General features: G+C 34.0%; 3 protein-coding genes and 1 pseudogene across 3 annotated transcripts; 1 reads left to right on the forward strand and 3 right to left on the reverse strand.

Moving 5' to 3' along the window:
* Positions 1-2,813: 2,813 nt before the first annotated feature.
* Positions 2,814-7,793, forward strand: LOC133797092 (protein unc-13 homolog). Its single transcript, XM_062234888.1, has 5 exons — positions 2,814-3,637; positions 3,989-4,858; positions 5,008-5,463; positions 5,946-6,135; positions 6,220-7,793. The coding sequence occupies exons 1-5, from the start codon at positions 3,134-3,136 to the stop codon at positions 7,137-7,139; spliced, it is 2,940 nt and encodes a 979-aa protein (XP_062090872.1). The 5' UTR covers positions 2,814-3,133; the 3' UTR covers positions 7,140-7,793.
* A 2,325-nt stretch (positions 7,794-10,118) lies between these two features.
* Positions 10,119-10,616, reverse strand: LOC133795360 (uncharacterized). The gene is made up of 2 exons (XM_062232813.1): positions 10,351-10,616; positions 10,119-10,287 (listed from the first exon to the last, which is right to left on the reverse strand). Exons 1-2 carry the CDS (start codon positions 10,614-10,616, stop codon positions 10,119-10,121), a joined length of 435 nt encoding a protein of 144 aa, XP_062088797.1.
* Positions 10,617-11,185: 569 nt separating this feature from the next.
* LOC133797094 (putative pentatricopeptide repeat-containing protein At1g68930) lies at positions 11,186-13,733 on the reverse strand (annotated as a pseudogene).
* A 228-nt stretch (positions 13,734-13,961) lies between these two features.
* On the reverse strand, positions 13,962-21,611 carry LOC133797093 (dolichyl-diphosphooligosaccharide--protein glycosyltransferase subunit STT3A). Its single transcript, XM_062234889.1, has 23 exons — positions 21,412-21,611; positions 20,904-20,966; positions 20,614-20,669; positions 20,445-20,516; positions 20,100-20,205; positions 19,961-20,011; positions 19,248-19,343; positions 18,958-19,017; positions 18,765-18,878; positions 18,007-18,093; positions 17,841-17,944; positions 17,652-17,747; positions 17,397-17,517; positions 17,223-17,303; positions 17,008-17,139; positions 16,657-16,896; positions 15,649-15,792; positions 15,285-15,471; positions 15,102-15,199; positions 14,887-14,966; positions 14,692-14,779; positions 14,314-14,403; positions 13,962-14,219 (listed from the first exon to the last, which is right to left on the reverse strand). The coding sequence occupies exons 1-23, from the start codon at positions 21,526-21,528 to the stop codon at positions 14,154-14,156; spliced, it is 2,349 nt and encodes a 782-aa protein (XP_062090873.1). The 5' UTR covers positions 21,529-21,611; the 3' UTR covers positions 13,962-14,153.
* Positions 21,612-22,901: the final 1,290 nt, after the last annotated feature.

A 22,901-nucleotide genomic window follows, 5' to 3' on the forward strand; every position in this document is an offset into this window, starting at 1 on the left:
CAATAATGAATTAGATACTTATATTTGTTTCTATATAAAAAGTGTGCAGATAACGGAAATTATTAATTTTAAATATTTTTTTATTTTTTTATGTTAACTTTAACAGAATATTCTATATATAATAGAATGTTCTTATATTTAACGGTAGATTGTAAATATAATTTAAATTTAAATAAAATTAAATAAATTAAAATATGATATTTTTGAGATATTTTACAATCATAATTATTTAAAAATAATAAATGCATAAGTTTTATAACTTAAATAAAATTTAATTAAACTTAAACTTAATCTATTGGAATAATATTATATTAAACATATAATATAATATAATATCAACTAGCAACAAACTTAAATTAAAAATCTATGTATAATATCAATATTATATTAAACATATAATATATAATTTCTTGTTGTCACTGCCAAATTCAAAAACTATAACAATTATAAACTTATTAAAAAAAAATAAGTAATTAATTAAAATAAGATATTTTATGATAATTTCAATAATTGTATTATTAATATTTATGATATCATTTTTTTTTATCTTATAAGTTTTTGTGATAGTTTATTTTTTATGAAGTGATTGAAGCTCTTTTTATTAATTAGAAATTAAAAATAGTCGATGCATGTAATACTACTCTACACTATGACTCTTTCTATTATTAATTAATTTTTAAATGTTATTGTAATTATATATATGTCATGTAGACATGTAAATATATATTTATGTCAATGTTTTATTTAAATGTCATATATGTAAAGATTATTGATATAAATATCTATATATACTATAGAACTTTAGTTCATTCTTTTATATATCTAAAACAAAGTGAACCAATTTTTATTAAAATTATAGACAATTTTTCCCTAATTTCTTTAATACATTTATGTCATATATTATATTAAGCATATTTTATTTATTGTTATGATATTGTTTATTTATTTAAAATTTATATGATAATTAAAAAAATACATGTTTGAATAAATATGTTTACAATTTTAAAATTAAGGGCCCGTTTGGTAAAAAATTTGTTTTCGAATTTTTTAAACACAAAAATAGAAATATTATTTTATTTTTGTTTCTTTATTTAAAAAAATAAAAATATGTTTGGTAACTATTTTTATTTTTTATTTTTAAAAACAAAAAATAATAAATGCGTTTGATAACTTTTATTTTTATTTTTTGTTTAACAATATAAGATGTTGATTTGAAGAAGAGAAAAAAAAAATTTGAAAACTGTTCAAAAAAAATTGAAAGTGAAAAAATTCTATTTTCAAAATTTAATAAATTTTAATTAAATTTAAAAAAAATAATAAATAAATATAGAGTTACCAAACACATTTTATGTTTAATTTTCAAAATTTTAATTAATTAAATAAAAAACTATTTTTTTAAGTGTTACCAAACAACACCTAAGCAAATGTACATTGAATGTTGTTTCTACCTACTAATAAAATAATCATTAATAGCTAAAAATATATATTTATTGATTATATAAATTTAGATATGTTATATTTTATGTAAAATTTGATTCAATTTGCATGGTATATAAGTTTTAGCACATTATTCCAACAACTATTTTTTTGAAATATATTGTATTTTAGTAATGCATCAAAAAAATTCGGAAGATGATCTTATTAATTTTGTTTGATTAATATAGTGTCTTCATAATACTAGTACACAAGTGAAAAAAGCACTTAATTTTATAACAAAATTATCGAATAAAAATAATCTAATGTAACTAAATTGATGGTCAAAAACCCAACCCAAACCCTTCATTTATTATTTACTTATTTATTTTAAATATGGATGGACACATATGGACAAAGAATTTGGAAGTTATTAGTTGTAACTTGAATCCGACAGTGCCCTCGATCCTCGGAACATGAAAGTATCTGTTTCTCCGTGTCAGTGGCTTTATAATCCAGGTTGCTACTTTTTTTTTCAGATTGATTTTTTTTCTTTCTTTTTTTTCAGATTGAATTTTATAAAAATGAAAAAATATATTTTTAAAATACTCAGTCAGTCAGTCCGCTGAAGCATCGCACTCAACTGTGATAGATTGGATGTGTGTGATATGATTACGAGTTATGAGTTATCGCAGAAGCATGAGTCTGTGGTCCATTTGGTCAAAGACTCGACTCTTTCCTAAAAGTTCAGCGTATTTGCCAAATCAAAACAATATAATCCCATTCATATCATCGATGAATCTTTCCTAGTTAATTAAGGTCAAATCACATATTATCTAATCTAGACTGGACTTGGTCCAATTATCGTCTGTCTGTGTGACCTTCTCTCTTGAAAGAAAAAGGTCACTCTTTTATTACATTCATAATTCTCTTGATGAAATCGCTTGAAATTTTTTAGAGCATTAATGTTATAACATAAACATTCAACTTGATAGTTGAGAAACGACTTATATGTCCAAGATCCAAATATAGGTGTAGCCCTGTTAGTGCAACTTTTTCTTTATGGTTTTGATGAATTTTAATGTTTGTTTGTGACTCAATAACAAACCAATTAGAAAATAAAGCTTAAATGGATGATGGGTGATGACAAAGAGACAACCCATCTCTCTCTCTCTTTCCTAAATATAATAATGTTTTTTTTGTGGCACTAAATATAATAATGTTGAGAACCCATTATCACTTTATCTTAATTGTTTACTAATTAATTGATTTTTTTCTCTAAAAAGGTATTAGATTAATGATTATTGCATGGTAAGCCAACCTTACCTTCCATTCCATCTTTTCCAATTTCCATTGCCATGTTTTGTTTGAAAGTACCAACCAATGAACCCAACTTCTCTTTCTCTCTTATAATAGCCAACAAAGCTTTGAAAAAGTAAAATTCCATATCCAAATCAATTTCCCTCTGAAATTCCGTGTCTTCCTTTATTTTGTTTATCACTCTCTCTGTCTCTCTCATACTAAAAAACATTAGCTCTTCCTTATAAGTCAAGCAAGAATCTCTCTCTACTTTTTTTTCTTCTTTCTCTCTCATATACCAGAAAGAAGAAGTTTTATTTTATTTTTCAAAAAAGAAAGCGAGTGAACCCCACCGGCCACCTCTCCATACCCAAAGCCTGAGTTTTTACCTTTTTATTTTTCTTCTTAATACTCAAAAGCAATGGCTCATATGCTGAAGAAGGACAGAGTAACTGGGGGCTCGAGGAAATACCAACGAGAACCATCCAAACCCGAAACCGTCATGCCCATTTACACACAAACAGGCTTGGTATCCCCATTTGGCGAACTGGGTCTCAACCTTACGGACTCGGAGCTCCGGGAAACGGCCTACGAGATCCTAGTCGGAGCATGCCGGAATACAAGCGGAAAGCCGTTGACTTACATCCCTCAGTCGGAGAAGACCGACCGGGCTCCGGCGACTCTGACCGCGTCGCCGTCGCTGCAGAGATCGCTAACTTCGACGGCGGCGAGCCGGGTGAAGAAGGCTCTTGGGTTGAAATCGTCGCCGAGTTCCAAGAGGAGAGCGGACGGTGGTGAGTCGGTGAGTGAGGGGAAGACGAAACGGTCGGTCACTGTGGGTGAGATGATAAGGATTCAGATGAGGGTTTCGGAGCAGACTGATTCGAGGATTAGGCGAGCTCTCTTGAGGGTCGCTGCTGGTCAGGTATGTATTACGTTTGAGTTATGAATTGAATGTGGAACAAAATGGATTGGATTACGTTTGAATTTTTGGAGACAATTAAGGAACAAATCTTATGTTGTTTACTTGTTATAACGTTTTTGTATTCAAAGATTAGGTGTTCTGTTTTTTTTCTCCTTCAATTATTGTGGCAGTTTAAAAATTCACCAAGTTCTGTTTTTCCCCCCTTAAGCGAGAATATGTCGTTGAGTCCAAGGAATGTGGATCAATGATGGTTAAATTTGAAATTCTTGGTTTGTTGTCGTTGCTTGTTCTTTTGACTAAGGATGCTGAACTGAATTAGTGCATTTCTTTTTTAAAAATGATAATTATAAGCTCGGAAGACGCATGGAAACTATGGTCCTGCCATTGGAGCTCCTACAACAGTTCAAGGCCTCAGATTTTCCCAATCAACAACAAGAGTTTGAAGCTTGGCAGAGGAGAAATTTGAAGGTTTTAGAAGCAGGGCTACTTTTGCACCCTTGTGTGCCACTTGATAAGACAGACAGTGCCCCAAAACGACTCCGGATGATCATTCAAGCATCATTAGAGAAACCAATAGAAACTGGAAAGAACAGTGAATCCATGCAAGCTCTTCGCAGTGTTGTTATGTCTCTTTCTTGTAGATCATTTGATGGTTCTGTTTCCGATACTTGCCATTGGGCTGATGGGTATCCTTTGAATCTTAAGCTGTACCAAATGCTTTTAGAATCATGTTTTGATGTGAATGACGATACATCTGTGATCGAAGAGGTTGATGAGGTTTTGGAACTCATAAAGAAGACTTGGGAGATCCTTGGAATAAACCAAATGCTGCATAATCTTTGTTTCTTATGGATTTTATTTCATCGTTTCGTTACAACTGGTCAAGTAGAGAGTGACTTGCTGTTGGCTTCAAATAATCTTCTGGTGGAAGTTGAAAAAGATGCCAGGACAACAGTGGATTCGGTTTATTCTAAGATCTTAAGTTCTACATTAAGTTCGATTATGGGTTGGGCTGAGAAAAGGCTCCTATCTTACCGAGATATATTCGACAGTGATAATATTGAATCAATGCAGAATGTAGTTTCTCTTGGTGTATTATCAGCAAAGATATTGGTGGAAGATGTTTCTCACAACTATCACAAGAAGAGAAAAGATACCGACGTGGCTCGAGACAGGGTTGACTCTTACATAAGATCCTCATTACGAAATGCGTTTGCTCAGGCAAGTTTAACCTTGCTGAACTGTGAATGATGATTTACTATATTACATTACATTTATGCAGTTGCCTGCAATTCTTTTATTTCCCAAGCTGGCCTTTTTTTTTTGTGAAGTATACTGCTCAAGGTCTTGTTTGAACTTTTCTGTTCCAGAAACTTGAAAAATTGAAGTCGAGCCAGCGTTCATCTAAGGGCAAAAAAAATAATCTTCCTCTGCTAGCCATCCTTGCGCAAGACATTAGTGAACTGGCTTTTAGTGAGAAAGCTGTATATAGTCCAGTTTTGAAGGGATGGCACCCTCTTGCAGCAGGTGTTTCTGTAGCTACCCTTCATTCTTGCTATGGGAATGAGCTGAAGCAGTTCGTTGCCGGTATTAGTGAGTTGACACCTGACGCTTTACAAGTGCTGAGAGCTGCTGATAAATTGGAGAAAGATCTTGTACAGATTGCTGTTGAAGATGCTGTAAATAGTGATGATGGTGGAAAGTCGGTCATAAGGGAGATGCCTCCTTATGAGGCCGAAGCTGTAATTGTCACTCTGGTGAAGGATTGGATAAAGACAAGAGTGGACAGACTTAAGGAATGGGTTGACAGGAATCTACAACTAGAGGTAACAATGCATACCTTGTTGAGCTTTAATGGAACCAATTGGTAGTATCTAACTTTTAAATTTGAGACTGGTATAGGGCTTAGCCTGTACTCACTCAACTATTTTATAAACTAATATTAATTTTGAGAATCACGTAGAGAGGTCAAACTTAGAAAGTTGCTCGCTTTAGAAAGAAGAAATAAAAAAGTAATGAAATAAAATAGTCGGAGCAACATTTTACCAAGTGAAACACCATAATACTAAAAAGCTATTTAGTTCCAGTTCAGGCACAAATATTGTATTTGTGGGACTCTCCTTATGTGGGATTGTGGATGTATTTTTTTTATATATTTGTGTTGTTGCAGTGTCGGGAACCTTGTTAGTATTTTTAATTAATGTTTGTCAGGAGTTCTAATTGTACAATAGTTCTTTAAAGGGAAAATTGAAACTTAATCTTTTTATTAAGTTCCCATGATCTAAGCAAGAGAATATGTTTTCTGTAGGTGTGGAATCCGCAAGCAAATAAAGAGCATTTTGCTCCCTCTGCTATTGAAGTTCTACGCATAATAGACGATACTTTAGAAGCATTTTTTCTTTTGCCGATACCTATGCACTCAGTCTTGATTCCTGATTTGATGAAGGCTCTTGACAGATGTCTCCAACACTATGTATCCAAGGCCAAATCTGGCTGTGGTATGTATAGCTTAGTTGCTAGGAATCTGATGCATTAACTGTAGATTAAATCTCTATAGTGAACACCTTTTCTCCTGTCTCCAGGATCTCGAAGTTCATTTATTCCTACTCTGCCTTCTATGACAAGATGTTCAACAGGATCAAAGTTTCATGGTGTATTCAAGAAGAAGGACAAGTCGCATTTAACACAGAGGAAATCCCAGGTTGGCACTACAAATGGGGATGATTTGTTTGGGGTACCCCAGCTTTGCGTTCGCATAAGTACTCTGCAGCTCATTCGATTGGAGTTGGGAGTGTTTAAGAAGAGGATAGTTGCCCATCTGGGGAACGCAGAATCTGATATTGCAGATCGTTTGGGAAAGATGTTTGAACTTTCAGAATCTGCTTGCATGGAAGGAGTCCTACAACTCTGTGAAGCTACAGCATACAAGGTCATCTTCCATGAATTAAGTCATGCTCTCTGGGATGGTTTGTACATCGGTGAAGTTTCTTCATCTAGGATTGAGCCTTTTCTTCAGGAACTCGAGCAATATTTGGAGGTTATTTCTTCAACAGTGCACGACAGGGCCAGAACACGAGTTATCACAGACGTAATGAAAGCGTCTTTTGATTGTTTCCTGTTAGTTTTACTTGCTGGCGGTCCTTCTCGTGCTTTCACTCTTCAAGATTCTGACATAATAGAGGAGGACTTTAAGTTTCTCACAGATCTATTCTGGTCCAATGGAGATGGGTTGCCTTCTGAAATAATTGATAAATTTTCCAAGGTAGTAAAAAGTATTCTTCCCCTATATCACACAGATACCGAGAGCCTAATAGAACAGTTCAAACGTGCAACTCTGGAGAACTTTGGTTCTTCTGCCAAATCCAAGCTTCCTTTGCCTCCAACTTCAGGTCAGTGGAGTCCAAATGAACCAAACACGCTTCTCCGAGTTTTATGTTATCGGAACGATGAGGCTGCTGCAAAGTTTCTCAAGAAAACATACAACTTGCCTAAGAAACTTTAAGTTGAGTCAAGGAAAGACTGGGAAAAGATGCAATTCATAGGTGGATTGGGTGTGATGAGTCGTTCATGGCATTGTCGTTTTAATCAAATCACAACTCTAACTATAGTTTTCTTACAGACTGCTGCCCGAGTTGAGACTAAACATGTCTGATATATTGATAATTATTGGCTGCATTGTTTTGTTCAGAAATTTTCCAAGTTTGAAGCTTGAGGGGACTGAGTTTTCTCCTTGGAGAGGATCAGGAAGACACGGGCATTTCACAATGCTCAAGAAAGTTATGGGTCAATTAGATTGTCTCTGCCATGACATGAGAATTTTTCTTCCCATCAAGCCTACCAATATGTGGAAAAATTGATGAACATACATAGTATGGGCCTTCAGTTTTCGAGTAAATTAATTTCATATTATACGGGGCAAAGCATACACTGACGAACCAAGTCACACAGAGAAAGAAATACATGTGTATATGTTTATATATATTTATTTTATTTATTCTATTTTTCTCTTTTTTGAGTCTATTATTTGAAAGGTTCTGCAATTTTTGGTTTTTGAGTTTTCCTGTTAGGTAGTGTTGTAGGAGTGAGCAGAAAAATGTTGACTTTGTATGTATGTAACTAATTATTTTATTATAATTTTGTCATTAAGTTTTTTAAATGAAGTGTTAAATAAAGTGATGAGACTCTTAACTCTTTATGTGGATTTTGAAAAAAAATGAAAAGGTTTTATTTTCTTAACAAGATTTGTGCTTCGCTTATATAATAATTAAAAGTAATAATATAAAGAGAAATACAATTGAATGATAGACAATAAAAGTAAACAGAATATTTGATAACTAACCAGGTTTCATATTTGGACAAATCATGGTGAGCTTAGAAAGTGATTTGGTCGGGACAATGACCAATTTAGGTAGAAACCCCAAGGCACGAGTCATTTCTTTCCCTATAACTTTTATCATTCCGATTTTGCTGGAATTAATTTTATTTTGATAACCAGCAAGTCTTTTTTTTTTTTTTTTTAAAATTGCCATTTTAATGCTCAATTTTTTTTCTTTTGGATCAAACTGTATGTTGTTAAGCGCCAATAGAGAGCAAGATGACGTGGAGGAAGAATGGATAGAGCAATTATACGTGTAACATCTGCAATGAGTTTTTTTCTCAATGAAATAAGAATTTTAAACATAAAAAACTTTTTTTATTTGTCAAAAAAAAAAAATGTCAGAAACTTTTAATGTAAAACGGAAAATAAAAAATAAAATCAGGCTTATGAATAGCTTTATTTGTAATAATGTGACATTATCTTGTCTCTAAATTCTTTGTTAAATTTATTACTGCACATATTTTTATTACATAAAACCGAACATATTATTACAAAATTAGTTATCAAGGGAAACTTTAGCTAGAAAATAAACTGTCGTAAGCTTAAATGAAGCGTGGTAGGAAGTAGGAACACACTGATAATAATAATTTTTTATTTTAAAAAAAAAAGATCAAATGAAGTTGATTCCAAAACTTCAATAATTTTGTATAATTAGGCAGATAGCTCTAACCGGATTGCAAAAAAGTAAATATAGTGCTAAAAAGACACAAAATCAAATCCAACCTAACTCCATTTATCCTATTATTATGCTGTCAAGCTATGGTACCCCAACGGCAAAAACAAAATGCAATATTATTTTGCTTTTTATATTAGTATTTAATAATAAATATATATGTATATTATTTTATATATAAGATAAAATAATATAATAATAAATAATATATTTTTTGGTGTAATTTTTGGTGTTGTGGTTAGAATGAAAAAAAATATAGTGTTGAGATTCCTTAAAACTAAAGAATTTTAGCACCATATTTTTTTTCCATTCCAACCACAACACAAAAAATTACACCAAAAAGTATACTATTTATTATTATATTATTTTTTAATAAAATAGAATGTTCTTTTTATTATTATATTATTTAATCATTTATTTATTTAATTAATCTATTAAGTAAAAATGTTATTATTAATTACATGAAACTTATATCATAAATATTAAAATATGACAAATTATAATAACACATTACATTTTCCTATTTCAATATTACACTACTAAAATAAAATACATTCAATTAACTCTAAAACATAACACACCCTTGAAATATTAATTAAATTAAACTAATTTTCCGAGTTAGTATATTTGTCCCACAAGTGTTCAATTAATGCATTTCGCAGTTCAATATGAGCATTCTTATCTTTGATTTTTCTATGTCGAGCCAGAAATTCTTGAAACCAAGCATCGTCATTACCCACCATCTCAACTTTTGGATTTGGCACTTCGAATCGTTCTTCAATTGGTGCATTAACGTCGCGTTCATGTTATATTATTATATTATGCATATTAATACATGAAGTCATTATATCATGTAATATCCTCTCATTCCATAGACACGCTAGTCCTGCCACAATGGCAAATCTTGATTGCAATACTCCAAACGCACGTTCTACATCTTTTCTACATGCTTTTTGTTTTCGAGCAAATAATTGTTTCTTCGGGCCAAGTGGCTCACGAATGGTTTGAACAATAGTAGATCATTTTTGATATATACCGTTAGCTAAATAATAACTCATATTATACTCTTTCCCTTTAGTGACATAATTGGCGGGTGGAGCAACACTCGCAGCAAGATCAACAAAAAAATGGGACGCCTCCAACACGTTAATATCATTGTTAGATCCAGGTAGACCAAAATACGCATGCCATATCCAAAGATCACAGTCAACTACAGCTTCAAGAATAATAGTCGGAGATCCACTACGGCCAGCGTATTGTCCTCCCCAAGTCGTAGGGCAGTTTTTCCATTTCCAATGCATACATTCTAAACTACCCAACATTCCTAGAAAACCTCGACGTTCACCAATATGTAGTAGCCTTGCAACATCATTAGCGTTAAGTGATTAGAGATAGCGGGTTCCAAAGACCTCGATAACAACACGACAAAATCATTTCAAACTTTCCAAAGCAATAGATTCTCCTACTTTTATGTACTCGTCGGTAGCAGCTACTGGTACACCATATGTCAACATTCGAAATACGACCGTTACTTTTTGTAGACCCGATAACTCGAGCTTACCAAATCCATATCTTCGTTGGACGAAGTAATTGTCATGCCTTTGTACAACATCATAAATATGAAGGAATAAAGCACGATCCATTCAAAATCTTCGGTGGAACATCGAGGCAGAAAATCGAGGGTTCTCTGCAAAATAGTCGTTGAAGAGATTGCGATCAGCATTTTCTCGGTCACGGTTGACTACTATATGACTAGGAATTGAGCCCTTGTGTGACCCTTCGTTATTTTGGTGTTGAGCGATGCAAAAATTGTTGTTAGCAGTAATTTGACATTCCACTTGCTTTTCTAGATCATCGTAATAATCATCATCATCATCTGAAGAAGAAGACGATGCCAAATAAGATGAACTACCATAATGAGAATTCATCTTTAATCCACGTTGATTTGTATGTGTAGTTGGTCTACATGAAGCCCATGTTTTATAGTGTAGATTTCCATTGTCTTCAGATTTCAAATTATTGTCTTGAGAAAAAATACCCGTAGCATTGTATTGTCACATCGTATTTTGTCTTCAAATTTCAAATTATTGAAGATAAGAAAAGATACTCGTAACATTGTATTGTCACATCGTATTTTGTCTTTTACTATTTTCTCAAACTATTGAAGATAAAAAATCTAAATTTACATCCTTATATAATGACATATTTTTCACATAAGATGACCAAATTATTAGAAGTATGTCTTAGTTTGTCTTGTGCTATTTATTTATATATATATATATTGTTGTTTTTTTATTTATGTTTGGTGTGTTTAATTTTAATATTAGAATGTAAGTTTGTAATATTTTAATTATCTGTTGTTTCTTTAATTAATTTTAATGTTAATTTTATTTTAAAGAATTTTCATACACAAATTATAAAAAATATTTGAAATTTTATTTAAAAAATTAAATTACGTGTGTATTTATAATTTAAAAAATCCAGCATAAAATATATACTCAAATAATACCATATATTTATATATATATAGGATATAAATATGTGTATTAAAAAAATGGTCTTAAAATTGGCACAGGGTTGGACGTCTTTTGAGGGAATCACGGCATATTTACGCGTTGTAACTTTGCATTGCAGTTTGCCTTAACAGAACTATTGATCACCAATAATCCTTGCAAGAGCATGTCCCCCCTTCAAAATGATGGAATCTGTTTAAATCTCTCAATATGACTGACCTTCCAGTAATTTTCGATACAAACTTCATAAATTGATGGCAGTCACCGCAGACACGAATATTTTTCATTATCCTTATTGGTATCCATGCTTGAGGTTTCTTGATCAATCCAAATGCAAGAGCAAGTTTCTCACTATGGTAACATATAGACTCAATTTTTTCCTTTTCTCCGATGTCATGCAACACAAAATTTGTATTAGGAGTAAACCCAGCTTCTTGCACTTTCTTAACCAGTTTGTTCAGCTCCTCATAAATTGTTTCAGTCTCCGGATGCGATCGATCTTCAGATACAAATTTGTGGATCATGCTATCGATTTCGATCCAACTATAAGCTGAGAACTTCTTCACATTCTTAATCTTCATTAGAGATCTAATGGACACCACATCTTTCCATTTTCCCAAGCTGGCATACATGTTAGACAGAATAATATAAGGTCCAGCATTGAAAGGTTCTAACTTAAAGAGATGCTCAGCCGCCATCTCTGCATTTTTAATGTCGTTTCTCGTTGCACAAATGGACAGAAGTGTAGACCATATTAGGCTGATTGGCTCATGGGGCATACTTTTGACAAGATCTAAAGCTTTATCTAAGTGACCCGAACGACCTAAGAGGCAGATTATACAGGCGTAATGGTCCAAAGTGGGAGTCATACCATGTCTTTTGCTGATTGAATCAAAATATTCTTGGCCCTTTTCAACCAAATTAGCATGGACACAAGCTGATAAGACACCTACCAAAGTAACGTTATCTGGTTTCATGTTTTCTTCCAGCATTCGTTCATAGAGGGCCAAAGCTTGCAGATCTTGTCCATTTTGTGCACAACCCCCGATTATAGCAGTCCAAGAAACAACATTTCGAGTTGGCATTGTTTCAAAGACTAAGTAAGCATCATTGGTAACTCCACATTTGCAATACATATGGACGAGAGCACTCGAAACAAGCAAATCATCATCAACTCCCATCAGAATTGATTTCCCATGAATAGCTTGGCCATGGAATAATGATGCTAATTTGGCGCAAGAACTAACCACAGTTGAGATGGTAAAACTGTCAGGTATGATGTTTTCTGCTAGCATCTCTCCAAACGACATCAAAGCATCTTCTTCTCTACCGTTTTGTGCACAATTCACTATCATTGTCGTCCAACAAATCTTATCCTTCTACTTGATACTATGGAAAGTCTTTATTGCTTCGTCTATACATCCAGTTTGAAAGTAGGCACTGATAATGGTTGATGCTGTAACTTGGTCAGGCTTTAACCCCGACAGTTGCATTTCTCTAAACAAATCAATGCATTTCTTAGGCTCTCCATTTTTCAAATACCATGTAATCATCAAATTCCAGGAAACCAAACTCTTATTCACCAAGTGATCGAACAACCAACGAGCACGGTCGATGTCGCTGCACTTGGCGTACAGATTAGTCAACCCATTCCAAATGAAGGCATTCCCAGCCAAACTCCCAGCAACAACTCTACCATGTATTTGTTTTCCAAGCCTAAGATCCAATAACTGAGAAGATGCCCGTAAGAGGCTGACAAAAGTGTATTCCGAAGGCTCAAAGTTTTCCCTCCGCATTCTAACGAAAATCTCTAGCGCCCTTCTTGGACACTCATTTCCTGAAGAACCCGCGATCATCGTGTCAAAAGAAACCGAATCATGATCAGGCATTTGTTCGAACGCCTCTTCCAAATCCTCAACCGACCCGGATTTTGCAAAAGCAGAAAGCATGCCGTTCCAAGAAATGACATCTCTCTTGGGCATTTTATCGAACAAATTGCGGGCATCGTCAAGTCTACCGGACTTGTCATATAGATGGAAAAGGCGATTATGGAGGAAAGTATTGGTGGGATGGAATAAGTGAAGTTCCATGTGAGACTCCAATCTCTTGGCTTGGGCAACATCGCGGGTAGGCTTCGGAGGAGGCGCAGCCACGAGAGTACAAAAGGTCTACTGCGTCGCCAAGCTTCTGCTTCGCTTTCATTTCAGCCAGGGCTGGTCCAAAGCTTCTCGATACAGGAAAAAAATATGCAATTCATAGGTTGATTTGGGTGCCACAAATCGTTCATGGCATGGCAATGTCACAGGACTGCCCAAGTTGAGGTGAGGCTAAATACCTTTCGTGTATACTTTTGGCTGTGAGATACCTTTCATGTACTTTTTTTTTGCTGGGAAACCTATGTACTCGATAATGAAGTATTTACATCCTGACAAATTGAGTTAAGTTTCTCTTTTAATTTTATTATGAAACGTAATGCAACTTTTTGTCTTTTGAGCTTTTCGTTGCTTCTCAAACTGGGAAATTTATAATAGTTGAACTTACATTGATTCCTCCATTTCGAATTTAGTTCTGCTCCATAAAAGAGGTAGAACTAGTGAGTCTGTTTATGGATAAATCCATATTGCCATTCTAATGGCTAGAGTTTGATAAAATTAAGCTAATGAAATCATTTTTAAATTTATAGGGTTATCGACGCTCAAACCGCAGCAAGAAGTACTACTTGGTGTTGGACCCTTTTAAATTACTAAAACCAGGAGCCCAAAAAAAAAAACGTTTTCTCTTTCTTTTTCTTTGATCCCAACGCTGTCAAAAAGAGGGTACAATTAGCATTACCGTACAAAATTAACCACTACACCTCCACAATCTCTCTAAACGGCTCTCTCGCTTATAAGTAAAGAATTACATGTGACCAGAACTTCGAATTTTGGTCTTTGTGAGGACACTAGTCCATTTTCATTGCCAAGGATTCTTCTTTCCAGCTCTGTTAGAGCTTCTTTTAGGAGTTGTTCCCGTAGATTTCTGTCATGTTTAAGGGGAGATTTCATCAATATATGTCCAAAATAAAAGTCAAAAAACTGCAGAGTAAGTTGGAGAAGAAAACAATCATCCATACCGATTTAGACTTCTTTGTCTTTCCACGAATCCTGTTCTTTGGAGGTTTTAATTTGTATAACCGCACCATCCAATGGTGAGTAGTGAAGACCTACATTATATTCAAAAAGCCATAATGCATTATCAGCGCATTGGAGTTATGGAAGTAGAACAATCACAAATTACAATTAAAGATCATTATTAGAATCAATTGTTATCTAAGATTGGGGAACTAATATGGCCCCTGGAGACGCTTTGAGTTTGGATTTATCTGAGATTATATAAAGAATAACACAAGGGCCAAAGGTTGAGCCTCTAATAGGACTAGCATGTCATAATGATCCTTTAAGTTCAATATACTCGCAGTTCTGTTTATCTAAAGAGATTAATTCTGTCTTACCTCTTCAAAATGAGTAAGTTTGAAATACTTCTTTCCAATCTCTGTTCGCCTCACTCTATCAAAGCCCTTACCATCTGTCTCCACAAACCTGTTGTTAAAACAAACGTGTTATAATTATTAACACGTATTAACATAGGGAAGAACAAAATAAATTTAAAAAACAGTTAAATAACCAGCTTCCGAGCAAACACAAACCTGTAATATGATAGTTTGTACATGAGCGAATTTAGCATAGTTGGAGTGGCTTGAGAATCAATACGATACTGACCATCTCTCTTTAGACAGAAACAAGGTGAAACATAGTCAAGATTCTATTAGCAGTGAAAATAAAATCCCAACTTACAAGATAATCTAATTCCTTATTTGAACAAAAAACAATTGCTGGTTTGGCAGTTGACTTAATAACTTACTAGATAATCAGGCTCCTTGATGTGAGGGAAGACACCCCCACCTATACGAACCATCCACAGGAACTTATTGATGTCATCACTGGGGTAGCCAACAAGACCTAATGAACGAGCAAAGCAATATATCATGACAAAGTTCCAGATCTTGTTTTAGGACAATCACAGAATAGATCTAGAAAAGCTAACCTCCAAAAACCACAAGAACATATTTTACATCCAAAGAGTTAAAGATTTCCCAAGCTGCCTTTTCAGGAGAAGACATGGCAGTACCAACAGTTGCAATATGTGTGTTATTCCAGGTATTATTGTCAACAATGACTGTGCGGTTAGCCATTGCAGTAGTCTGGTACCCATAATCCCACCAAGATGCAACCTGCAAAACAAGTTTTAGAAAGACTAGGTGTCAGTTAGTCTCTTTGGTTTGGTAAAGACACATTTTTAGCTTTCCCAAAATTTAATCGTACAATCAGAGACAATAGGCCTCGAGCCCACAAAGTAGGAAAATTTCACAATAAGAGAGGACTGAGTAACAAAATGGGGAGGTTCTCACTTTGTCATCCACCTCAGTGTTGTGGCTTAGCCATGCATAAGCCTCTCTAAAATCATCGAAAACATGAAGACCATCATGGGAATGAGATGTTAGAACAATTGATGGGGCTGAATAAGCTTCTGCTGCTGCCCAGACACAATGAACCTACAAGGGAATAATTTAACTAAAACTCCTACTAGAGAAAATGATAATAATAAAATTTGTTCAAATACAATTTCTATATATATAGGACAATTCTCATATAGGGGTTTCACTTTAAGCCACCGGTAGGGCTCTTCAGTGTTTTTGACCCATGAACAGTTTTCGACAAGATTTTTTTTTACCGTATATATTGTAATTGTTTAGAGTGTCCTACAAATTTTCAGAAACTTCCGAATAGTTTCCAGTACCGAAAACTAGGTTCAAACATGTTGTTTTCCACACGCATACAAAAAATTAATCACGCGTGCAACATGTTTGAACTTAGTTTTCGGTACTGTAAACTATTCGGAAGTTTCTGAAAATTTGCAAGACGCTCTAAACAATTACAATATATACGGTAAAAAATAAAAATCGTGCCGAAAACTATTCACGGGTTGAAAACACTAAGAACCCTTCCGGTAAGGCTTAAAGTGAAGCCCAGAATTGTCCTATAAATATATATTATGCTAGGGAGAAGAAGTTCAAGGACAGCAGATTCTTGCAAGTCCCTCATGCGAAAATTTTGTCAGACAACAAAGCCAGAACAATCAGTAACACAATTTTATTCAGAAAGCATATAATAAGGTGAAGGTTTTCAAGTCGTGGTTGATTACTGCGAAATTGATTACGAGATCATTCTGCAAAAGAAGCTTGCGAGACATTGGATCACTTATTATATACACGTGCACACACACACTGAGTTCATTGCAGTATGAAGAATCTCAAAGTTCAAACAACTTAGTCAGAAGCACAAACAGAATCCATATTAATTATATCCCATGATTGCATGTGATTCAATCAAGAAATTAAAATTAGAAGAAATTTTACCACATAGAAGGCACCAAGCAAAACAAGCAAGAAAATCGCTACAATAGATGCCTCAAAAGGTAAAACCAGAAGCCTCTTCTCAATTTTAGACTTGATAGATGGCTTTTCCACAGAAGCCACAGGTTCTTTATCTTTCTTCCTGTGCTTTCTTGATGGTCGTTCCTTTATTGTATCTTCAGTTTTATCAGTCTTTGCCACATTGTTCTCTGGTATGACACTAACAGAGCTCGTCTCCCCTGCCTTAATTGTCAAGGAAACAAAAAGACCAAACAAAAGGAAATTTTAGCTTTCAAGTAAATGCACTATGAATTTGGGATAATTTAAACTAGCAGCACAAAGAAAACACATTACATCAACTTGGGGTTTTATTGATGACCCAGGCAACTGGAACTTTATTGATCGTGTAAAAACTTCAAAAGCTTCAGAGAGAGCAATCCCAGACAAGATGCAAGCTGCTGGGGCAAATACTAGCATAAGGCGCACCTGTACATTACCCAAACAGATTATATTAGATTAAGAGAAGGGTGTAGGGAAGGTGAAATTGGCTGTCGGAAGGTAGTTCTTACCATGACTCCAGAAAAGTAAACCGATGTTACTATATAGAGGATCACAAAAGAGCTTGCATCAGATAGAGGTGAAAAGCATGCCTACCAACAGAAAGATGCCATTAGGACACATACAAATTTTAAGTAAGAAAAAAAACATAAATATATATCTATTGTGTTAAAAATATAACTTACAACAATCCCAGCAGGAACCAAGAATGCTAAAACATTAATATCCATAAAGTAAGAAGGCCAAGTTGGTGGTTGATGCTCACTGACACTAGCAATAATTGGTATGTACTTGCTTGCATACGTTCTGGACAAAAAGCAGAAAGTAGCATTCATCATTAATGAAGCATGTAGGAAATCAGCTTTCTTCATATTTCTTTAACACATTCAAGAAGATCAAGGTTGGCAAACAAGAAAGAGATGAGAGTACAGAAGTTTTACGGATCAAGTAGACTAAGACTTCTTCCACTCCATCCTTTCGTCGGGCTAGAAGCTACCAGAGCTACAAGTATTGCTACTACAGCAAAACAGAGTACCCTGATAAAGAATGAGCAGAGAAGCATGAAGATCATTTTTCAAACACTTGCACCATCTAGAATATATTAAGGAGAAAGAATAAATGGAACTTACAGGCCAAGAGACAGAATGAGTGTGACAGCTACTTTGAACATTTTTGCAGACAGAAGACCTTTAATATAATAAACAAGAGCCACCACATGGATAATAATGAAAACCTGCAGAAGAAAATTGTTAGCCAAAGCTCACAAGCATACAGGCATATTATGCAAAAACTTACCAAGAAGGATGCAAAATGTTCTGATGTCATGACTGCATTAAATCCAACTACAGGCACCAAAGCAGCTAGTAGTGTTCCCAAGACAACCTGCATTTACAAAATAAGATTAGTGGTAATTATGACCTCCACAAATGAAGCAGAAGCAGGTTTTACTGTGGAAATCTCCAACCAGATATCTACGTTTGACAGTGATATTATAAATTGGAAAGCAATGGAGTAGCCCAAGAATGATTTCTTTTAAACACCTTATTACCTAATCTGCCTACGATCTCACGGTAACTAGTAAATTAATTTACTCATACATTATGCTTCACAATGTGTTCAAAGTTCAAACCACAGTTACAACAATTTAAGCAAGCAAGCCTTTCAATGGATCTAAGTCATACAACCAATAGCAAGAAAATAACTACAACATCTTTGTTGTTACAATTGACCAATAGCCTTTTTGGTAGTTGAGTATAGCCTACAAGCATGGGTTAATGGAAAAAGGTTATGACAAAGTCCTGCATATGATTTAATGCCCAAATATCCATTTTCCTTACTAGGCATATACTTGAAATCCATTTTCACTAGATGTTGGTCACGCGAGTTTTTCAAATGTAAAATCATTAGAAGTAAGTATTCCCTTTCGCTGTTTATTTTTCTTTGTGAAACCCAACAAAATAGCATAGCAGCACGCTTTCTCCAAGTTCACACTAGAAATGCATATTCATTTCATTTTCAATTCTGTAAAAGACTTATAAGTTGCAGATACTCACAAGGGGAGCATAAGCAATGTACAAGCGGGATGAGTAGCGACCAGTTACAATGCAAAGAAGAACATGCATTGGAATAAGATTAATTATAAAGGTGTAGCCTCCCCAAGAGCAAACCTGAAAAAAAATAACAATATGCCATCAATGATGAATATAATGAGACACAAGTAAAGAAAAATTAACACACGATACATACCATGTAAAAGTATGCTATGGCGTTTAATGTAGCATAAAAGAGAGATCCTGTATTCAGTGTCTGCATACAGTAGAGGAAATCAGAAAAGTAGAGTACACATAATTAGTAATGTATTACAAAAGTGAAAGAACACAGTCAAACTACTAACTGAAATAAAGCACATTGTTCTTTTGGTAAGCCCATTTTTAAATTAATAGAAGACACTAACCCACCAACAACAAAATGGTCACCCCCACCCAAAAGAATAGAAAGACAAAAGAAAAGCCATATATGCTTAAGACATTACCAACCTTTATATAAAGATAGAAAGTGAAAATCAAAGCAAATATGGCCACAGCTTCATTGTCATAGCTTCCAGCTACAGAACGAGATATGTATGATGGAACCTGGAAAATAGAATAAGACAAGAAGAAAAGCATTGTCATGTGCACAGATTTTAGGAATTTGTAAACAACACTACTAATGTTATCGCACAATATGGCAATATATATTTTGTGAAAGAATGTTATACGACTCATATCAATACAGACAACATACGATATTTATTCTAATGAAGTCATATGGGAGAAGAAAGGTGAATACGAAATTAGGTAGAGGCTCCATCTGCAGGGCAAGCATACAATTTTGGAAATGACCAAAGAAGAACCGTCATGTTTAGTACAGGGTCTACCCATACAAAAAAACCGTTTAAAATGAAGCCCGTGAATTGTACCCTATGCGTACATGTAGGGTTGGGTTGCAAATATTCCAAAAGCAGTACTATGAATTTTACTTAGTGATGCAACACTAACAGAACAATAACCAAAAATTATGCAGATATATAAGAATAAATTGACTGCAAATTAAAGTCAGAGATCTGTACTTAAAAAGAAAAAAGAACAAAGAATTTCAAAGAACTGCCAAGAGAATGAGACAAGAGAGATGTTGCACATCTGCTGTCTTAATAAAATTAAAATATGGATAAACAAAAAAAAGAGTTAAAAATACCCGCTATGTAATTTACCATTGCCAAAAGAGCTGCAGCAGTCAGTCCAGCACCAGTACCTTTAACTTCCTATAAAAATAGGTTAAATTGAGCAACATTAATCAATCAGAGGACTATTAAATAGTTTTGAAAAAACAAGCAAGGATGAAAGACAAACCTTAGTGAGAAGAAAAGTTGCCCAGGAAGCAAAAGCAGAAAATATGGGCGCAGTAAATACACAAACAGTTTCAACAGTCAGTGGAATGTTTAATGAATTCAAAAACCTGCAATACGTAGGTAAAGGCACATAAGTATACACTATCCACCAACTTAGGGAACAGATGTAAACATCTTCCTTTTGTTTTTGTGTTTTTTTCTCTTTTTGTTGCTTTTCTGTCATTCTATTTTGGGTTCGTTGGGCAACAATGTCACATAACAAAGGTCCAAAAGCAAATCATCCTATTTCGGCAAGGCAAAAAAAATAATTGCAGTATTTGCTAACCATATGTTCTTAAAAACCTACCACCAAATAGTTCCTGCTGTCAAGGTCAATCCTGGGTAAACTGTTCCACCAATCACACGACCAAGAGGATACCTTTATAGAAGTCGTGACAAAAATCAGGACTGTTAAAACGCAAACTAAAGGAACTTCCCATAAAATTTCAACTGAGGTTACTAACTAGAAAAATTACCATGTTCGATCATCAAACCAGTTCCAGAAGTCATAAATTCCACTCTTTGTCAGAAACTGAAACGAACAAATGAGCAGATACTTATTTCGTATTGCTTCACAAGATTGTGGCATAACAATATCGATCAGAAGAGAAAAGCTAAAGAAATTTTTTTAACTTCAGTGCACTACGCTGTTTTAGAGTAAATTGAGGCAAAGCAATAACAAACTGCTGATGGTACAAATCCAATTATTGGGAACAAAACACTCATACAAAGAAAGAATCTCCTTTTCAAGCGAAAGAAATCGTACCTGTGTGACTCTGTAATTGAAATAAGGATCGAACTCGTGAATTACACTCTCGTACTTTATGACCTGTAAATCATTCGCCAGGCATTATTACCATTAGGACAAATAGTTCACAAAAATTAAGCTCAGATTCACTGAATGAATATTCAAGCACCATCCGGTTTCCTCAGAAAATACAAATATCCAAAAGAAAATGATTACTTAATAAAACAAAAATTCAATCTTTACAATTACCAGAAACGATAACAATTAACAGAACCTCAAGTCAACTTTTTGATACAAAATATCCCATTTGGTCAACACATATACACAAATATTCAACATAAACTCCAAATGTCAAAACATGCGATACAAACATGCAAATGCATATAGTGTGTATAACTCAGAATTCGAACTTTCATTCATTATTTTCCATTTTCTCGGAGACCAAACGGAAGTGTATTGAATTTTATAAGTATTTATCAATTAGATCTATCAAATTGGAAGAAAGCTTTAGGATCAGAGAGCTTACAGAGAAGAGTCGGATCGAGAATGCCAGAACACCGATCAAGATGAGGATGAAGACAGAGAAAACATTTCCGAAAGCGTTTCTTAAAGTGGTCCCCGTGGAAGTCTCCGAGGCCGCCATCGACGGCCAAAATAGAGCTCTGAGCTACGTCTTTGAAAGAGCAAAAGGAGAAAGATAGTGAAGGGGTTTTGCAGGGTACGAGTAAACGAGAAGGAGACTTGTAGTAGTTTGAGAACTACCAAACTACCCCTGGAACTATCGAAATTACATAAATGGGTCTCGCACGATATATAAAATGACATAACTATCCTTTTAGATGCACGTGGCGACTTTTTATACGATATGTGAATATGCGTTGCGATTGGCAGATGACTACGCAGTCTTCCACGTGGCATCATATTATAGGGCTTATGATATTCAGCGTCTTTGGGTAAAATGTGGATTTGAACATTACGGGTTTATTCTAAATGATATAATGAGTGAGGTTAAGACAATGACAATTTAAATCACAATGGAAAGCGCACCTCAAAATATATATAATTTTTTTTTTTAGAAATTATACATTAATTATAAAAAATAACAAAAGAATCAACTGAAAAAAATAATAATAATGACATTAGGCATTTAGACTTCATTATAACAAAATTAAGCACTAGAAACGCAAAATGGGTCCTTTTCTCACTATTTACTTTTTAAAAAATCCAATTGGCTGTGATTGTAATTTGTATTTTTAGATGCACTTTTATCAAACACAATAAGGTATAATCCTAGTCACATATTTGGATTTATTTTGGTATTATGCACCGTTTAACACATTAAATTGAATGTACATGAACATGTTTTTTATTCTTCTTATAAGAAAAGAAAAAAAATCCATGAATCTTCATTATTCACTTGTACTTTCAAAGTGATTTATTTACTTGTTTTCTCACTCTCTGTGTCGAATATTTTTGTAGAAAATTGAAATATAGGAAGTAGGATGGCTTTAGTTTGAAAAAGATTATGTTTTAATGTAATGATTTTCACGAACATCGAACCTTTGATACTTTATTCTTGAGAGAAGGTCATTTCATTTTCTATTGCTGCGTTCTTTTTTACCCAATCGATTCTCTTTGATTCCTCTCCTTTGTCTCCTCATCAACAACAATAGTAGCACTGACTCAATCCTTCAAACCCCACAAAGACTATTTTTATTGATATACATATGCCTTAATACCCCCCAAACAAATGAATATGTCTTTTGATTTTTTTTTTATTTTGGCAAAGAAAGCTATATGCATACTTATAAATTTATAAATACACTGTACAACTAAAATAATCTCATCCTATAAATTAATATATCTCTTATATATAATAAATGTGTAGACAGCGAATATTTTTTGTTTTAACAGTTTTTTATTTTTTTAATGTTAACTTTAACGAAATATTCTTATATTTAACGGTAGTCTGTAAACACTTAAACTTAAATATAATAAAATAAAATAAATAATTAA

Source organism: Humulus lupulus, chromosome 8 (genome assembly GCF_963169125.1).
Source record: "Humulus lupulus chromosome 8, drHumLupu1.1, whole genome shotgun sequence".
Taxonomy (NCBI): Eukaryota; Viridiplantae; Streptophyta; class Magnoliopsida; order Rosales; family Cannabaceae; genus Humulus; species Humulus lupulus.